Source organism: Aedes aegypti, chromosome 2 (genome assembly GCF_002204515.2).
Source record: "Aedes aegypti strain LVP_AGWG chromosome 2, AaegL5.0 Primary Assembly, whole genome shotgun sequence".
Classification (NCBI taxonomy): Eukaryota; Metazoa; Arthropoda; class Insecta; order Diptera; family Culicidae; genus Aedes; species Aedes aegypti.
The window spans coordinates 418,261,075-418,281,618 of record NC_035108.1 but is presented as its reverse complement, the minus strand read 5'-3'; the positions used below and the strand labels follow the sequence as shown (position 1 = coordinate 418,281,618).

General features: G+C 37.4%; 1 protein-coding gene across 1 annotated transcript; it reads left to right on the top strand.

Moving 5' to 3' along the window:
* Positions 1-6,111: 6,111 nt before the first annotated feature.
* LOC5573699 (armadillo repeat-containing protein gudu) lies at positions 6,112-12,483 on the top strand. The gene is made up of 5 exons (XM_001660975.2): positions 6,112-6,962; positions 8,203-8,551; positions 11,225-11,731; positions 11,789-12,184; positions 12,264-12,483. The coding sequence occupies exons 1-5, from the start codon at positions 6,322-6,324 to the stop codon at positions 12,399-12,401; spliced, it is 2,031 nt and encodes a 676-aa protein (XP_001661025.1). The 5' UTR covers positions 6,112-6,321; the 3' UTR covers positions 12,402-12,483.
* The last annotated feature ends 8,061 nt before the right edge of the window (positions 12,484-20,544 follow it).

Below are 20,544 nucleotides of genomic sequence, written 5' to 3'. Positions count from 1 at the left end.
ACTACTACTCACCCTTTAAAAAAAATCATACCTGCTTGTGCCGCTGTAAAGGTATCCCATAATTCGACCAACTTTCAATGTTACGTTCACTATAATACACACAAGAACGACATCTGGTGGAATCAGTGGGAAGCATGAACATAAAGCTTTATCAAACTTGGGCACAGAAGCTTTGAGTTAAGAAGCAGAAAAGAGAAGTTGCAAAAGAAGAGAAGAGAGCAAAGCATGAAGCAATCAAAATTTGTTACATACCAGAGTTATTTCGTTCCCGATGAATGAATGTTCAAGGCATATAAACTTGCCTTATTGCCAATTGATTTGACCGTAGCGTAAAAATCTTATATGCCACGCATATGGGTTACATGCAAATGCAATACATGGAATGAAGAGCTAATTAATTTTTCGTTTTTTATTCGCATCGTTTCATTTTCAAAATAGGCTCGAGCAAGTAAAATAGTCAGATTTTCTTTTTAAAAAAGATGTCAGATCCCTTATTTATACATCCCTTTTATTACTGACAATTAACTCAGAGGTGCATAAAATCTATTTTGAGATATTGGCCTCTTTGCAAGATTCATAAAATTATAACTAGGAATAAACGTAACAAAAAAATACTTCTTTTGTCACGCAATGCAAAATATTTGAACATACAACAGTTTGTTGTTCATATCTCAGTGATAACACTTATAATTCATACTATTTCTGGATTTTGTTTTCAATACTTTTATGCAAATTCAAATATGGGATAGGTGTTCAATATCCGGTATGATTACGCTTCTCTTAAATCATTTTAATCAATTTAGTTATCTTCACCTTATTCTATTATACAAGTAACGAAATTTTGCTAATAAGTATTGATAAATTTGGAATTGATGCTTATTAAAAAAACTGTATACGACATTATTTTCCAAACTGTTTTACTTCACTCGAATATATTTATATTATGGCATGTTTTAAATCATTATAAATACAAATTCTACCCAGTTGAATTTAAGTTCTATCTATAAAGCCCCTATACGTGGGCCGTTGATTAATAATAATGATAAAAAAATGAATAAATAAATAAAAAAAAATTGTGTTCAAATCAAACTTTTTCAACGGAAAACTGATTGTCATTTTGATTTCAATAAACTTCTGCTAACACCTCATTTTTTGCAGGTGATAATATTATTTTGAAAAGAAGTATATCTAGAAGATGTAGAGGCTTCTATCAATCAAATTATGCCGATCGGAGGAAACTACGATATCGTGGCTTGAATGTTAAGAATAGGATCCGGCTATCATATGCTATCTCTGCCATATGATGCACTTTTTCTTAGAATTTTCAAATAGCGCTTTAATGGATATTCGACAATGTAAGGCAAGTATCTCACAGATATCTTTGACTGTGGGTAAATTGGATGATTGAAGGATGATTTTTATGTTAGCGCCACAAAATTGCTCATAGCTGGTGAAAATCGAGAGTTTCCTTCCTAAAGGCTGGTTTGCTGTTGAAAAGAACAGTAACCGCCTATCTTGATGCGAGGAAAATTTCATCCCAGAAAAAGTCGAGAAAATCACATTTATTTTATCGTAATACGCACTTTAGAAGAAATGACTTCAAATGGGAATATCTGTAGGAAATTTCTACTTATTTATATGTTGAATATAAATACATTTTTTGCAATTTCTGATTTTAATAGGCTGTTTTGAATCATGCCAATCCGTCAAAAAAACGGCCTACTTTCCACAGAGTTGCTTGCTGTCACTATCAACGCTTGTAATTTGCTGATTTGTACAGGCCGACTACGATACAATTCGGATCATTCCATATCACATCAACATCATGCTGTCTACTCCATCACCATGCATTGATGGCGATTGTCTATGGATATCACTGATGGGTCAACTTTAGCCTTATATTAAGCAAATAAAATGGCAATTTATCAGTACGACATTTTTGATAGTGCTGCAGACGGATTGAAACTGTGTATTGGTCACTGAAAAACATTGAAAGTATGGTTAATTACCACGTGATCACTCATTCTGCAGTGATTGTGATCTAGAGTGCGATGTCGCATCAACGCTGTTGGTTGTCAGATCGAAGTGATATTTATAGTTCGCATCTGATATTGATAGTTTTAGTCCATCAGCCATCAGCTGATTTGACTGATATTGTGCAACTCTGACTTTTCCACACTGATTTATGTCGTTTTGTAATTGTCATTATGTAACTAAAATCAGTTGCGCAATTAATATAACGCAACGTTTTTTCAATACACAACTGTTTTATAATTGCGTAATAAATGATCACACTACAATTTGCAAAAATGGTAGCATAATGGTGAATGCATCCTGATATGATAGTCGATACTTTCAATTGGTCTTCTACCAAATTGCAAGAAATGTTGTACCGTGATGACCAGATACTTAATATGTTGTTTAATAGTAGTTTACGGAACAAGTTTCAGAATGATGAATTTTACAGCGCGAGTAGCATAATCGAGTTCTGCAACGAGTTACGTACAACATTTTTTGCAATTTCGTAGAAGACCACTTGAGGGTATCAGAAATAATATCAGAATGAGAAAGCGTTGCGTAAAGAATCATTACAACACTGGTCTCAGTTCAAGGGGTGGATCACTTTTCCAATGTACATTTAATGTGCATCAACTTGCATCAAATGCATTTTTTTCTTCATTTACATCAACTTATCCATGACCTTTCATGACATCCCCGTATCATCATAGCAACACGTTGTTTGTTATGAAAAAAGTGAATAGTTGTTACGTTTCGTATATTTTGATTCTGTTCAAACTTCAATAATCAATCAATTAATGAATATTGCAGATGTTATTTAACATAAAATTCATTTCTTCTAGGTCTTCATTTCAATTTGAGCAAATATGATGCCACCCAGCCGATTTTTGCAGTATTTTGTTAAATGCATGTCAGCTTCAAAAGCTTTGTGAAGGACGGTCTAATTATTCGTATGGCGTTATACAGTTCCAAAGACAATATTATTAACCAATCATAAATATGTATTTAAGAAAAGCAACTTATCAATACAACTTCTTGAAAAATGTGTAATTATGTATGAAACTTTCAATACTTAACTTGACTCTTTCCAACTCCCACATCTTACATGTAGCTGGTATTCTGATAAGCCATGTAGATTATCTTTTGCATGTAAGATATCTGCAAATATTCTGACCATAAATATTGTGTATTTCTTTCACTACCATTGGGTTGTACAGCACTTAACCAAAGACAAATTAACTCTTAATTTGCAGATAATGAGTTCGCAAAAGACACCGACTCGGTTGGATGCAATCATGCATATTTTTTTCGGATTCCCGTACTTGTAAAAACTACTCCAGTAATCCAGTGTTAAAAGAAATGTGCAACATTAAACAGGAAACTGAATGCCCTAAAGCTGTGAAAGCGAATTTCTCAGTCTATGAATCAGTTTTCCAATGTCGCTGTTCGCCATAGAAAAAGAAATGTTATTCGTAACGACCTTCGTTTTATGGATTGTTATCTGGTGTTCATCGTAAAATCATGTAAATTAATACTACAAAAATTGTTCATGATTCACTGTATATTTGAATCGTGTGTTATATTTAAGTTTACCCATACGTGAGGTGTGGGTCCTTAATCCAGGCTGTCAATTTTTGGTTGTTCACTGATCCTGTAATCCAGAATCTATCGATCCTGCACCTTTCTATAGCAGAATCGTAGCAAAATAGATCTTCTCTAAGAAAACAGCTATCACCATATCAACTCCCAAACGGCTGATGCCTCTCATCCCATCAACCCATTGTGTTGGACTTGAAAGCTGCAATAAAAATCAATTAGTTACTAATTACACAAAGGTACTACTCCTCTGATTCGATACGAAAATGTTTACAGAGAGGTTCAGTGTTTCTCGATTAAATGCCGACACTGCACCGCCGATATCCAATTTCCAATAATTGCAGGAGAATACAGGACCACGAATTCTGTGAGCTCCAACTCGGCAATAAATGGTAGATTGAGGTATTTACAACACTTTCACAGACTGTTGTAGTTTGCTGTTGGAGCATTTTGACAGTTCAACAACGATAGCACTGAAGCATTGTAGCAATCCATGGATAGGGAAAAAATGAGTACATTCAAATGCATTTGAATGCATTTATTTCTGCTGATATATTAAATGCATCAAGAGTGATCCACCCCTTGTCTCAGTTGCGTAACGACTATCCCCACACTGCATACTTCAGTGCAGGAAAGTAGGCCTTTTCATGACAGATTGGCGTGATGAAAAACAGCCTATTACGATGAGAAATTGGAAAAATACTATTTTCAATAAATATTATGAGTGAACAATTAAAGTTCTATTACTTAATGAATGGCTTTACACCAGATTATTAAGCATATCTTGTCCTTAAATCCGGACACCTGCAGCAAATGTTGTCTTTAAATCCGGAAAACTGTTTCGATATTGATTTATTTGGCAAAAATAACGAAAATAATGATTTCAATTACATACCATATATCATACAACTTGAAGTATTTATGCGACTCACAGTATTTCAAATACAGGAATGATGAGTGAAATTTGTATTTGAATTCCCTGCACTGCACTCCCTGCAGTTCAACGGAAGTGATAAAAATTCACACAGCTTTTCCCCATAACTCGTGTCATTTTCATTCATGCTGCCTTATATGGTTGTTTGACTATCTATTTGAGTTGAAATTACTTCACCAATAACGAAAATGAAAAATATTTTTCACGGATAAACGAAGTGCGTTTGTAAACACTACCTACTGCCGAATAAAATTGCGCTGCGAAGAAATGACGTCCAGCCAGAGCAGCGTCACTTATTTTCATTTTATCAATTATTTGGCAATGTTAACTAGATTAAAACAAACAGTTAATTGATCAGAATTATCATAAATATATGATTTGGTATGATTAAAAATTGGCAGAATAACATTTAATTTTTCCTTTAATTAATTAATATTGTTAGAGTGTCCGGATATTGGTACCGTCCGTATTTTGATTCATCACGGTATGCAACTCGTTGCAGAACTCGTTTTTTACAGCACTCGTCGTAATTATCTAACTTGGTAAGCCTCGTTGGGTAAATGTATGACTTAGCTGTAAAAATCATTGTTCAGCAGTATGTTGCATTAACTTGTAGTTAAATACAGTCAACTCTCTTTAATTCGAAATTCCATACATCGATGTTGAGTTGACAAACATATGGGAAATGGTTTGATGACTACTTTGATGGTCCATAGAACTGCAGTTGCACTGATTTTGCGGCAATATCTCTCGAACACGATGGCCTCTTCAATAATGTTTATTTAATTTGAGAGAATTCTATCTAGTTTTGTCATAAGAAACTCTGTGCAGAATGTTTTAATACCTACATTACTTTTCTCCGTCTACTTGTCCCATGTTCTATGTAAACCTAATGGACCGTGGGATAAATTAGTAATCCTTTATAAGAGAGATTCTCGGAAGCTGACATTTCTGTCAAAGTGTGAGCCAATCGAGCAGCGAGAGCTGTCAAAGTGTGAGCCAAACGAACATGCGTTATGTTTGTTTTGAACTTTTCATGAAGAGTAATGTAATGCGCTTGAAATTATTTCGGTAAAAGTAATTTTGCATGAAGCAAAATAATGAAATATTTTTCTTTTTTAAATTTTTGTCAATGCGATTTTTAGCTGTTGGTTTTTTCGACTGTTTATTAGTTTGGATTTGTAGCTCAAAGATCTATAACGAAACAAAATACACTTTTAAGCAATGAGGAAGTCATGTCCGTGTTACAATATTATTCTCGACGCCGAGCAAAATTAGCACTGCTGGTCTGTTGCCAAATCATTTCATTTTACTTCCGCTTATCTCTCTATAAAGGATCACTAGGATAAATATGTGTAGAAGGGCAATAGGCCAGGAGAAGTGGATGAACTTGTCATTCATTTTCCTGTCAATTTTCATACAAAATCTACTTTTTCTTTGCTATAAATTCACTCTAGGTGAACCACTTCCCCTGGCCTATACAAGATATGCACTTGCGCACTCGAAACCCTTATCACACTATTTGGTTTAAATTTTGCACCATAGTAACCGTTGACGGCTTCCGCTGCTTCAAAGCGGCAACATAAACAATGTGTCAATCAACAGCTGGTTGTTTTTGTCGATGAACAGTGAGCCCCCCCTTGGAAACCTCCTTGGCACTATCGATCAAACTCCACTGATGAAAATAAATTCTTCTCGTGCCAGTACTTTTTGGCATAAATTCCTGCACTGTGCTACAGTTCGGTTCGGTTTAACTCTGCTGGTGATCTGAAATGTCCACAATTCGACGTGGAGGCAAATCCGGCCGTGGAAAAACGGGAAAAAATTCCACTCGCAAAGGAAGTTCTGCAGCCGGTAGTGTCAATGGTCCATTGAAGGAAAAAGCTCTCATCAAGCAGGAGAGTGAAGAATCCGAATCTACGGACGCCGTATCTTCGTCGGACGAGGAAGAACGTTGGAAAGAGTCAAAGCACACCAATGACGTACCCTCAGAGTACTGGCACATCCAAAAGCTGGTCAAGTACATGAAGGCGGGCAATCAAACGGCCACAATCGTGGCTCTGTGTTGCCTCAAGGATCACGACCTGACGACGCAGATGAACCAACGGGCGATTCAGGACTGCGGCGGGCTGGAAGTGCTCGTCAATCTACTCGAGAGCAACGATCTCAAGTGTCGACTGGGAGCATTGACGGTCCTGTCGGAGATCTCGTCTAATTTGGACATCCGCCGATCGATAGTTGACCTAGGAGGTATTCCGCTGTTAGTGCAGATACTGTCGGAACCCGGACGGGACCTGAAGGTAATGGCAGCCGAAACGTTGGGCAATGTGGCCAAGGTGCGGTTGGCACGCAAGCTGGTCCGGAAGTGTGGCGGAGTGCCTCGGCTGGTGGATTTACTCGACGTCAATATCAGGTGAGTGGGGAGAACAAATTGCGCCGTTATCGTGCTGTTCAACCTTGAGATGACTTTTTGCTGTTGGTGTTTTTGAATAGATGGGTCGATTGGTTGAATAAATTTGGAAATTAACTTGACCTTATTCTAACATTTATAAATTAATGAAATACATGCAATGCACAAACAAGTACAAACTAGTGATAGACCTTCACGGATTTTGATACATATTTGGATGATCTATTCGTGCAAGAACAATATGATTGATTCTAGCTGAGACCACTCTACTATTTGCAATCGATCGGTCAGACTGATGGATCCCTCGTCAGTTATAATCAAAGATGAGAATCTGTTAATATTTGTTTTTATCTGCTTAATATGCCAGAATAAAAAATAAATGGTGGCCATATTAAATTTGACCACCAGCTTGATTTTATAGGAAAAAATGGATTTTAAGACTTTCTTCTTTTTCTTTAAACCAGTGGAGGCCATCTGTAAGTAACATAAAAAATAATGACCTAATTTGCCTTTAGGCAACAAAGCTGGAGAAGCGTAAGCGAAATGTCTACTGTGGTATGTCTGGTCGACGTTTTGACAAACTTTAATTTGAATTTAGGGTTCCATGGCAAAATTTTGAGGAGTTCTTGCTCTGTAAAATTTTGAAAAGGATAAAAAAAGTCATTGGTAAAATTCTACAAGTAAAAAAACGATTGGTTGTTGCGATTGTTTGTAGAATCTGAATATTTAATCCCATATTTGACTTATTAGAAAAATTCAGTTAATAACTAATCATAGTGATTAAATTAAAGTTTCATTTGCGTTGCAGAATTCTTACACAATTACCCAAATAATTTTCTGAGAGTATTTTAATAGATTTTTCTTAGACATTCCCATAAAAATATCTATAGGAAAATATTGGGAGCTTATGAAGAAATATTTAAATAGAATCGCTTGAAATAGTTTCTGGAGCTATGCTCGAAGCATTTCTTAAAAGAATCCTATGAAAATTTCTGGAAGAAGCCATGGAGAGTTAACATGAGCTATTGAAAGAATTGAACTTCCAGAAAATCGTTCCTTAAAGACCTAGTATTTTATTGCCCTGAAGATAACTCTGTGCCAATTGAATGCCAAATGTTGCTTAGTATAGGTGAATCAATTCTTTTTTTTTTTTTTTGTTCAATAAGTTTATGTATTGAGTAACACTATTAAAATGTTGAATAAACATCAAAATTGATAATTCCCTATTGTGCTCTATTTTCAGCATCCTTCGATCCCAGCGCGACCAGCTAAGCGAAGACGAGCGCGAAATGTTGGACATGGCCCGCGCCGGCGCGCGTGCTCTCTGGTCTCTGTCCGAGTCCCGACACAACAAGGAACTGATGTGCAAGGGTGGCATCGTTCCGTTGATGGGTAGACTGCTGAAGAGCGTTCACATCGACATCGTTGTTCCAACTATGGGTACCATACAGCAGTGCGCCTCGCAGGCCAACTATCAGCTGGCCATCACCACCGAGGGAATGATCTTCGACATCGTTTCGCACCTGACCTCGGACAACCTGGACCTGAAGCGGCAGTGCAGCTCGGCTATCTTCAAGTGTGCCAGCGATAAGGTGAATTTGTTACGTTTTTTTTTTTTTGACTATACCATTTCTTCATGATGAATGATTAACTCATTTTCTTTCTTACATAAATCCTCGTGCAGCATCGATTTTCCAAAAGCATAAATTGGTGGAATATGGATTTCTCAATTTTGCTTCTATTATTTGAATTCAGGCTTTCTAAAGATTTAGTGATTACATACTAGAATACTAGAATAGATAAGTAGAATGCTTCTGGACCTACAAAATCGCGAACCCACATTTTAGAAGAAATAAAGTCTAGTATATTGACGGGGTAACTTGCAATACTGGTGAATCTTGCAACAAGATACTGAAAAGATGTTTTTTTTGTGTTGCTGTGTATTTTTTCAAAAAATCTATTAAGGTACCGCGGGGCAAGTGAGTAAATGGGGTAAGTGAAAATAATTGTAAATAATATTTTACTGAATATGTGAATTAACGTTCCAAACTCGTGCGTAAACCTTTGAGGCCATTCGGAACATTACGATAAGTAAGAGATTCCTGATATTTTTCAGCAATTTTTGCATAATACAGCGAAAGATTAGTAGCTGTTCAATTAATCATTCCTTAAAAAAGCTGGATGCCAATAAAAGAAACCTCAAAGTTCTTACACAAGAAAAATCCTTGTATAAAATATTGGGCATTTCAAAAAAGTTCTAAAAATTCTCAGATACATGTTTTGTACATCTAAAATTTGCAGTGTTTTAAATATTATCTGTGACTTATCATCCGACCTTGTGCAAATCTCAAATACCAACCATTCTTAAAATTCACATGATATTTAAAAATATGGATGCATGACACAAACATTTTGTGTTTGACAATTATGTTGCATAATATCAAGTGTTGACTATCATAATTTTAAAATGATAATAATTAGAGATATATCGATTCAAGGTAAAATATTCCTGGAATTAGTTAAGTTTGGAATTGATTAACCTTCAGATGTGTGTCCTCCTTATGCGTAATATTTTCAAATGATCCAGTGTTAGCCTTTTCGCTCCCTTTCTGGAGTTTTCGCCTCCCAAATTCTGTTTGGGGCGAATTCGCCCACTTTGGAAATAACTGGTTTAGGGCCATACCTCCTAAAAATTTGTGCGAGTTGCTTAATGCTAATGATCAAATACACACATATAAATCAATAATAAATGATAATGCATCTTCGAGCTGTTTAGTAGAATACCTTCAAACAAACGAAAAAAACTGAATTTAGTACTATACCATTTAATTCCACAAGAATTGGTATCCTTTGACAGATACGCGTATTTTGACCACGACAAGTCGTAGCTGGCATAGGATACAAACTTTAGCGTAATTAAATGGTGTAGTACTAAAATCGTTTCTTTTTTTCGTTTATTTACAGGGTGATTACTATTTCCTGTCAGTAAAATAAGAAATCATAGAAAAAAGATGGTTGTATGAATTTTAACTACCAGTGCATATCCAGTTTTGGGTATCTATAATATTACTCTTTACTATGCATAAATAACATATTTAATGTTTTACCTTAATTTCCAGTCACATGCGTTGTTTCAGAAGCATTACAGTTAACACGCACGTTTTTCAGAAGCATATATTTTAATTAAAAAGACATATTTTTTACGCTTAAGGTGATTATAAAACAAAGCCAAACTTCGAATTATCAAGTGCACAAGATTGGGGAATCTGCAACAGTTCGCGTTGAATATCAATCAAATAACTTGCTTGCTGATGGTGACCAATGGGATAAATTTTCAACGCGGAGCGCTGTTTTGATCACAAGTCTTGTGCTCTTGAAAATTTGAGGTGTGGCTTCGTTCTATAATCACCTTAAATTTTTCATAATCAGCCTTATGCTATTCCCTAGTAAGTCTAAAAGATTGTGGTAACATGCTGTTTCATTCAGGAAAATTTTTCAGTAAAGTTTAGTCAAAAACACATATCTGGTGAAAATGTGCGTGCCAGGTGTAATGCCTTTAAAATAACCCATATGACTAAAAACTAAGGTAAATGAAAAAAGATTTAATCTTTACTATGTTAAAACAAAAGTTATAAATAAACCAAACAGGGTGTAAACTGGAAATTAAAATTCATACATACATCTTTTATCTACTTTACTGTCCGGAAATAGTAATCACCCTGTAATACTAAATTGTTTTAGCATGATTATAGTACCTGTTATTATTACATAATAACTAGCATGATCATTACATTACAGAATTTGGTTAGTTTATTAATAGTTTACTTCAGTAAGCACTTTCTGTTGCAAGTAGCCCCACATTCAGGGTAGCATGCAAAACTTATTTTTCCATCTCCCTGAACCCCAGGAATCGACTGCTATATTTCGATAAAATTAATATCGCGTGAAATTCTTTACGTGATGATTATGATATAAACACTCTTAAGTTGATCTAAATCCACCAATTTTGTATCCATATAGCTCTGAAGTTGAAAAGTGTTGCAAGTTTCTTCGTTTGCCGGTACAGTACCTATTTCGATTTCAAATTCACCTACTTAGCAATAATTTTTCATTCGTCGACGCTATTGGTGCGTCACTATATTGCTGTTGTACATACTAATCCAAAATAACAAGGAAAACATTTCTGCACACTGACTCATCTGTCGCTACTAATAAGGAAAAAAATGAACTTGCCTTAATCGGAACTGATATTTTTACAATTACAGACAGCAAGCGACATGGTACGTGAGTCGGGAGGCTTAGAACCGTTGGTCGGTATTGCCCGAGATAAATCCGTAAGGGACAACAAGCCCTTACTGGCGGCAGCAACTGGAGCACTGTGGAAGTGTGCGGCTAGTGAAGCCAACGTCAAAAAGCTTGACCAACTGAAGACAGTCCAGGTTCTGGTACAGTTGCTCAACGACGAGAGCGAAGACGTACTGACCAACGCCGCTGGAGCTATCTCGGAGTGCGTCAAGTATCAAAACAACCGCGAAACGCTCCGCCAGTGCGGTGGAATACCACTATTGGTTAATTTGCTCAACATGACTCACGCACCACTGCTGGAAAATATTGCCAAAACTCTACACGAATGCGCTTCCGATCCCGAGAGCATGACCATCATGGAAGATCTAGATGCCATCCGTCTGATCTGGTCGCTACTGAAAAACTCAAATCCGAAAGTTCAAGCTTATGCGGCGTGGGCTCTATGTCCCTGTATTGAAAACGCTAAGGTATCTGTAATCTAACGTTTCTTCACATAGCATTAAGAATCATCCAATATTTTCCAGGATTCCGGAGAACTGGTGCGTAGCTTCGTCGGAGCTTTGGAATTGGTCGTGGGGCTTCTTAGCTCCCGGGATAACTTCGTCCTGTCGGCTGTTTGTGCCGCCATTGCCACCATCGCTAAGGATAGAGAAAATCTGTCAGTCCTCTCGGATCACAAGGTGATTCCTATGTTGGCACATCTCGTGTACACCACGGACGATTTGTTGCGCGAAAATTTGGCCGCTGCCATAGCCAGCTGTGCACCGTATGCGCAGAACACTCAAGAGCTGGGACGTTTGCGAACCGTCACGCCCATCGTCGGCTACATGGTCAGCAATAACCCGCGAGTTCACCGGACCACTGCGATGGCACTGCAGAAGCTCTCGGAAGACCCTCAGAATTGCATCACGATGCATCAGGTTCGTATGCTACGCATTACTGTTTATTACTGATGATATGGAAGTTCAATTTAAATTTTTTTTCGTTTTGGATTACAAGAGCGGCGTGGTTCCATTTCTTTTGGAAACTGTTGGCTCTAAGGATCGTGAGCTACAAGAGGCTTCCGCTGGCTGTCTGCAGAATATCAGGAAGTTGGCCCTGCGTGCAGAGGAACTAGAATTTAGAGGGGAGCATTAGAAGAAGAGTTTATCGGATTGAATATTTTAAAGCTTATTTGTTAGAATTTTGAAATTAAACTGTATTGATTCTACATTAGTAAGTCCGATTATTCATTTATTATTGTAGTTCAATTCTCTAATGAAAGGTTTCTATGCACAAACAGGTGAGTCAATAATATTTCAATCGCTCTTAAATATATAACCATCGTTCGACAGCTTTAACTTTATGAATTTTCATACAGAGTCAGTAGTAGTGGGCTTGTCATCATTTCTTTAATTTCTCTAAGAATTATCCATTTAAGATACAATCAGGACCTGAATTACATTTATTAACACTGCAAGACCAAGAAATGTTTTAATTATTGCATAAAATTCAAAACTTAAACTATATATCAAAATTTCAGTGAAACCAGTTGCATAATGACTATTACGACACATCATAATTCAGAGCAGGAAAGTTTCAAGATAGATTGGCGTGTTGAAAAACAGCCTATTATGATGAGAAATTGCTAAAACAATTTAAGAGTTTATGCATTATTTCTTTTTCTTTATTCGAAAGATCCACAACGTAGCTTGTTATCTGAGACGAAACTCGCGAAGATGGTCTTCTTTTTCTGTGATTGCTGAGTTTTTTTTCTTATTCCACTTTGTGTTTATACCGATCATGCGCAAGCCGTTCAAACCTTAACATGAGCATCTTAGCGAAAAATGATTGCGTTTGCATCACATCGAATCACAAATAGCCTTTTGAGTGTTATTTCATGCCAGCAAACGTAGCAGACATTAGAAATAACTTTGGAAAAAACTGCTCCGTCGACTGAGTACAGAACTAGTAAAGTTACTGGCATAATCCCGTACAAGTCCATCGACACATCAAGTTGAAACATTACTGCTGGTACCCAACTAGCCGATCCTATATACTTCCGGGCAGATTGACATGCTGATCGGAGTAGAGCTGTTCTTCCGACTATTGAAGCCAGAGCACATCACTTGCGAGCGAACACCTGACAGAGCTACGAGAGTCACACTTTGGGTGGCTTCCCGAGGAGGAAAGAATAACTCCCCAATAACTTATGCATACCATATTTTGGTATCATACCACAATAAGGTATTGTTCAGTTATCAATACCTTGTTTTGGTATTATAATGGTATTTGAAAAAATGTTAAAAATACTTAATTTTGGTATTCGTTAGCTATTGAGGACTGCTGGAGGTATTGAACTATTATTGAAAAATTTCACTTTTATATGAAAATCCATCAAGTATTATTTAGGTATTACAATACCTCATCTAATTATCAGCTTGGTATTTGTAGAATATGCAGAAGGTATTATTTGAGGTATTTTACCTTTTATGCAGGGCTTATTCATACCTCATTCAGGTTGTAAGTATTGGAAATTATCTGGTATGGAATACCTCAATTTGGTATTCAGTAGTTATTTTCTTCTGCTCGGGTTATAGCTGATGCTATTCCAAGCGATGCGTCATCCGAGGACATCCGCTATTCGCAAGTGATATTGCTTGAAGACATCGCTGATTCTATCCACAAATTTTGGTAAGTGAAAGAAGAACCGAATGGCACAGTGATGTCATCCGAAGAGCAACATTGTGAGGTTCACAATCATTGACAGGTTCACAATCCGACTACCGATGAAGAAAAACGTTGCAGTCGTTCTTTGGCATCAAAATGATTCAAAGCATCAAAGCGCTCGTCTAGCATACAAGATTCCTGGGTTCGAACCCCATCTGAGCGCGTGGATTTTTTTCATAATTTCACCCATAGTTTGTAAATCTTTACCACGCGAATGAGTTAATTAATTTAAAAACCGTTTCCTTGACCCGATGTAAAGTTCAACTAACAGGTTATCGGTTATAATAAAGTTCAAATTGCAAATTACAATTACATAAAATATTGAACCGTGTAGATTGGATTGCCGAACAGCTCAATATAAGCGTCAATTTAAATTAGAGTGTTACTGCCTCTCTGTAGTAATCATGTCGTTACTTGAGTGAGAACGACACGTTGATAGCCTTCCCGCACCTTTTCGCATCCACAATACAGTTGTTGTGGATGCGATGTAGGTATGATGGGCAAACAGTTTCAACACTAAATAAATTGCACTCGCTCTATGCGCGTGAGTAGTATACATGAGATGGATGGATGTGGGTTATGAAAGGGGTCTGCGTGGTCTGAGGGGATTTGAACTTCTAACCTTCCAAGTTAGATGGTAAAACGCTCGTCTAGCATACAAGACTCCTGGGTTCAAATCTCAGCCAAGCACGTGGATTTTTTTTTTCATAATATCATCCATAATTTATCCACCTTTACCAAGCGTAATGAGAAGCTTTTATGCTCGTGTCATGCCAACGGGAAATATTCGTCCACAATCGTGTCGCTGAAATTCATCGTCGCACTGAAGGCCATTCGTGGAACTATGTCCGACCAACATCCAATCCAGCAGATATTGTTTTGAGAGGAAAAATTCTCGTCGGCATTGTCAACATCCAGACACCTGAAAACATCTCCGACAACGATCTGCCAGAGTGGAAACCAGTTTCATTCGTGAACCAAAGAAGCATAGTTCCTTCAGCAAGTTGCAACGAGTAATCGCGAAAGTTCTACACTTCAAGAACGACTACGTAAAGCTGTGCGACGAGATACGCCAATTTTAATTCTGCCCATCGAAGATAACTATCCTATGGTTACAGCCAATAATTTTGAACCGATGGTTCACCGGGGCGTGTATGTTGCGTACGCATGAACATTCATCGATACCACTGTGCAAAGCCAACGTAAGCTACGCAAATCTGGCAATGTCACCAACGCGCGCAAAGCGATATGACTTTTTTTTTATTTAAAAAAATCATGTTTAGAAAATAAATTTAAGGAACTTTCTACCGACTACTCGGTTTTGGTAACATGAGAAAGCCTTCCATAGCCGAGTGGTTAGAAACCGCGGCTACAAAGCAAAGCCATGCTGAAGGTGTCTGGGTTCGATTCCCGGTCGGTCCAGAATCTTTTCGTAATGGAAATCGTAATCATACCTGCCATACGATATACGAATGCGAGAATGGCAACTTTGGCAAAGAAAGCTCTCAGTTAATAACTGTGGAAGTGCTCCTAAGAACACTTAGCTGAGAAGCAGGCTGTGTCCCAGTGAGAACGTAAACGCCAACAAGAAGAAGAAGAAAATGAGAAAGCATTTGTAAAACATTTTTTTAACTACTATCAGTTAAAAACTTAGACAAATTTGTGCTACAAACTTTACGTAAATTCTATTTGAAAAACAAAGATGTAAAGAGGGTTAAAATTGGTTAAAACATTATAAGACTAAGCAAATTGAATGTCATATTTTATAACTCGGAAAAGAACATCTGTATCTCTTTTTTGGGTCAAACATTGAGGTTTCTCATTCTATGTGACTTGAAGTCAAATGAACATACGGTCTTTTGGCTTTGAGAGCTCAACATGGTCCCAGATAAAAGTAAAATTCTCTCCAGTAAACCATGTATTGTAGAAGGATGTGCGTAAAAAATCACATATTTATTCATCATGTCTCGAGCTGGGTGTTCAAGTCTAGATAAAAACTTTTTTTAAATAGGGTAAGTGTTCCCTTAGTTGTGGGTGTTCCTATAGTTGCGGTAGTGCTGTTTCCACTGATTTGATTACATTAGCCACAGAACCGACACTTTCAATCGACGTATTGGCTTGTTGATACGCGGAATAGTTGAAAAGAGCGTTCAAATTGCTTCAAAACTGATGAAATAACACTAAAATTGCTGAAACTGTTTTTACTTGTACCAATAGTTGCGGTAAAGTGTTCCTATAGTGGAGGGTCCCATAAGAAATGAACGGATACCGCAACTATAGGAACACAAATTAAAAGTATACCGCAACTAAAGGAACAGTGTACTAATAGTGGAGGTATTATTTTTCACTGACATCCCGCGGATTACTGCGATGAAATCATTTTTCTCATTTAGTCAATGGTCTTAACTTTCCGTTAAAACATTAACATGTACATTAATTGCACTTCTTGAATTTAGGCGATTGAATGAAGTTCTATTGTGCTTAGTACCTCCACTATTGGTACATCTACCCTACATCAAAATATCGCCTACTGTTTGGTACTCGAATTTCATTCATCTAATTCATATGAGATAACCTATTGAAAAAATACAAACCCAATCGTTCACTGAGATGTAACATGGTCTCAGAATCGTAGTTACATAACATTATTGTTTTGCAGAATATTTAACAACCAATTATGCTCTCTACTTCGCATGGTATCTTCCATTTTGAGATCATACAGTTTTTCGCATTCTTGTAGAAAACAATTTATTTTGGAATGATTGTGAAACATTGCCGCTTCAAAAACATCAAGTTCGATAATTGTTTTATGTTTTGTAAGCAAAATTTGTTTCAACTTAATCAATGACTCTCTCGTCATACTCGGATCAATTGAATTGCCTACCATATGCTCGATGACAACCCTGAAAATTTCAACGTTATCCTTCATCAGTGCACATTGCAAAGCATTCCAACCATTTCCAGTGACATTATTGACCACCTCAATACCTCGTTGATTAGCGTAATTTAAAATAACTTGTAGTGCCGCGCAGCTTTCTTTAATGATGGTTTTGGCAATCACAGTGCAACCAGCCTCATCTTTCAGCCCAAGATCAGCCCCGTTGTTGAGGAACAGTCTCACCAGTTCAACGTTGTTCAAAGTTGCTGCTACCGAAAACGGTGTATCTCCTGTAACACAGTACTGAAGATTGATAGTGTCTGGTCGTTGTTTCACCAGAGCATATACGATAGCACTATGTCTCAAAAGCACTGCATTGTAAAGAGGAAATCTTCCGCAGTAGTCTCGTACAGTAGGATCCACTTTATGGTCGAGAAGGAATTCGACAATCCGCAGCCGTCCATAGCTAACAGCATGATACAGAAGTGTTTTCCCTTCTTGGTCTTGCATGTTGAATATGTGAACTCCGTTGGCGTCCCGAACGTCGCTTTGAATACAGTGATCAAGCAAATACTTGAAGATGTCCCATGAAACTTGCCGAGCCAATATGTGAACTAATGCGATTCGACCCTTCTTGTCGACTGCAGCCATTTCTGCTCCGTTGGAAATAAATAAATCTAGAAGTTCCTTATCGACTTCGGAATGTAAATGATGAAGAATGGTTTCTCCTTTCCCATTAGTGGCGTTGAGGAGTCGTTTTAAGAAACATGATGTTTTGCATGATCTTAATTTATTTAGAGCAAAATGGGGTCCAACGCGAAGCATAGAGAATTTTTGACACTGAAGCTCAAAATTGGCTAGCAATGCCGACGATTTGGTATGAGCGTCCAGTGTCTGAATCAAATCGCAACAAAATTCAGATGAAGACTGATCAGAGTTGTAAGATTTTTTGGTTTGAAGTATATCAGGAAAATCTGACTCCATGTTGAAAACATCAATTTTCACTCTGAACGAACGCTTGATTAATCCACCTTCATATTTGAATAGGATCTCTTTATGATTCTGTATTACTGTTGTGGGTATTTCTAGAATTTTGTTTTCTAAACTAAACAGAACGTCTCTAGATTCTACACCCACATTATAAAATTGTACACTCTGTATGCAATGGTCGTCTAATCTTCCGAAATTCGCAATTTTCTTGAGAATACGCTTAGCCGTTACACAGTCAACTTGGAGCAGTTCAATTAATGTAACGTCGTTCGCAGAAGACGATTCAATGAAAAAGTTTAGTATTTTCTCTTCATGTAAAACTTGTAACCATTTGTGAAATTCTATACCATTTGGAGCAACAGTATTAGCATACGTAGAAACAAGACTGAAATCTAGAATTGATGATTCTACAAATCGAACTATCGATGGATCTGATTGGTTTTTTAACGAATTGAGAAGAATGTTTTGACCTTTCCAAAGATTGCATCCTATTTTAACTAAATATTTTACCATTTTGACCGAACCGTATCTTGCAGCCATTGATAGTAAGCAATCAATTTTGTAATTTGGTGGGATTACTTTTAAAAAGCTCTTAAGCAACTTCAAATTTCCCATTTTAATAGCGATTTCACCAGCACTCAGCTCATTTGTTTTCAGTCTTATCCATGGATTTGCACCTTCTTTTAGAAGAACCAATGTTGCTTTCCACTTTCGATGCTGGGTGGATGAATTCAAAGCTGAGTCGAGCACGCTTTGTGCAACTCTAACAGAGTGAAACAATATTCGAAGCATTTCTATTCGGCCGTATCGGGCACATAGCTCTGCAGTTTTGTTAAAATCATCTATTGAGCCTTGATTGCTCATCAAATAATCAAAAAATGAAACGTGATTGGTTAAAACAGCAACAGTTGAATGACTAGAGTCAATTGAATCTTTAGAGAGCAAGTGCTTCAAATAATCTACCGAACTATGTATTGTAATGGCATGGAACTGTACTTCGGTCAACGCTGGTGGAGCTTTCTTTATCAGATATTCCAAAAAATCTCGTGAACTAGCACATATCCAAGCTCTCAGGAAGTCAGGCCCAAAGTACATGAGAATGTCGAGAATTTCTTCGTGATGGTTTTGACTGCTCAAATAGGACAACAATGCGCCTAAGCATGGATAGATACTCTGGGGAAACCATCCTGATTTAACCCACTGTCCCCAAGAATGATCTCCGAGATTGTCGAAAGCTCGGGTAAAGTCTCCATTATGTAGAGCCATCTCCATATGCCACTCTGAATCTGCGAATGCATTCCACTTTCCGGATACAGATGGGTCCACAAGCATAAGAGTTTGTCTAATATTCGAACCTAAAGTTCGCAAGTCACTCGTTTTGGTGATTTGTATCATCTCACTCAATCCCATCAGAGACAGTCCTTCAAAGATGCCTTTTACCGTCCAAAATTTCCCGGCAATTAATACTCCCTTGGATACTGCCTGCTTGGCATCATTGAACCGAAAATCAACCACTGATTGGGCTAATGCTCTCTGTTCATTGAGCCATCCGCTTCCATCTGTAAATGTATTGATGATTTTACTCTCTAAGCTAGGCTTGGTTCCTGTGAAGAGTTTCCACCTCTTCTGTGTCATAACCAGAGCGTTGACTAACACTTTCGCATTTGTACTGCATGTAAGTAGATTGTAAGATAAGCCATCGTGTGCCAAATAGTTTCGAAAGTTTCTTCCACATATCAACTGCAGATCATACTGAAGTGCGAAAAAGTTGTCTTGGAATTGTTTGGTACTGATGAGAATCTCGCACAGCTCTAGGAGCCAGTATTCGATGGCCAACGTTGCTTCTTTTGGAATCTTCGAGGCGTTCTGTATCAATAGTGCAATGCTTGAACAGCCATACTTTTCTAAAACTTCTAAAATCAGTCGTTGTTTGGTATCGAATATCAATTGAAGCTCATCCAAATCTCTTGCTCTCAAAGTTTCCAATTTCCGATGGAGTTCTTCAATGGAATGATCTCTGAACACATCTTTAACTGCTTGGATTTTAGAATCCACCATGAATATATTGTTGAAATAACCCCTTCCCCCGCGATCCAGTCTCTGCAATAGTTTTTCTTCCAGATTGTGCTTTTCATGGTCTGGAGTCTTTTTTCCTTCCAGAAATTCTTCCACAATGCTCCGAACTTCTTCGCGACAGTGAAACATCTGCAATGTTTCCTGATTGATATCGAAATTTATTTGCAAAGTTGTCAAACTAGAAGCACTTTGTTCGATCAACTTTCTGCTCTCAGATAGCATCCCCAGATCATTCGGCAACACGATCCAGATGTTTTCTATAAGTTCCAGGACGCTATGGTAATTTGATGCTCGTAGATTCACGTCCAGAAATCTGTGGACGGTCTCTACTGAATTTGTGGAAAATGCCGCGATTTGAATATCACGATACTTGTAAAGAAATCTTTGGATTATTCCTTGAAGTAATTCTAAAGCCTGAAGTCGTTTATTGTGATTTGTCCAGAGCCGCTCGAGTGTTTCGCTTTCTTCGGGTGTTTCTGTGGAAATTTCTTCCAATTCTGCACTCAAATCGCTGTGATATTGATTGATGATATCCATAAAGCGCTCTTGGTCAGAGTCAATTTCATCCTGATTTCCGATGGAACGAATGAGAGATTGCATGTGGCCTAAGTTACGACATTGCCTCAA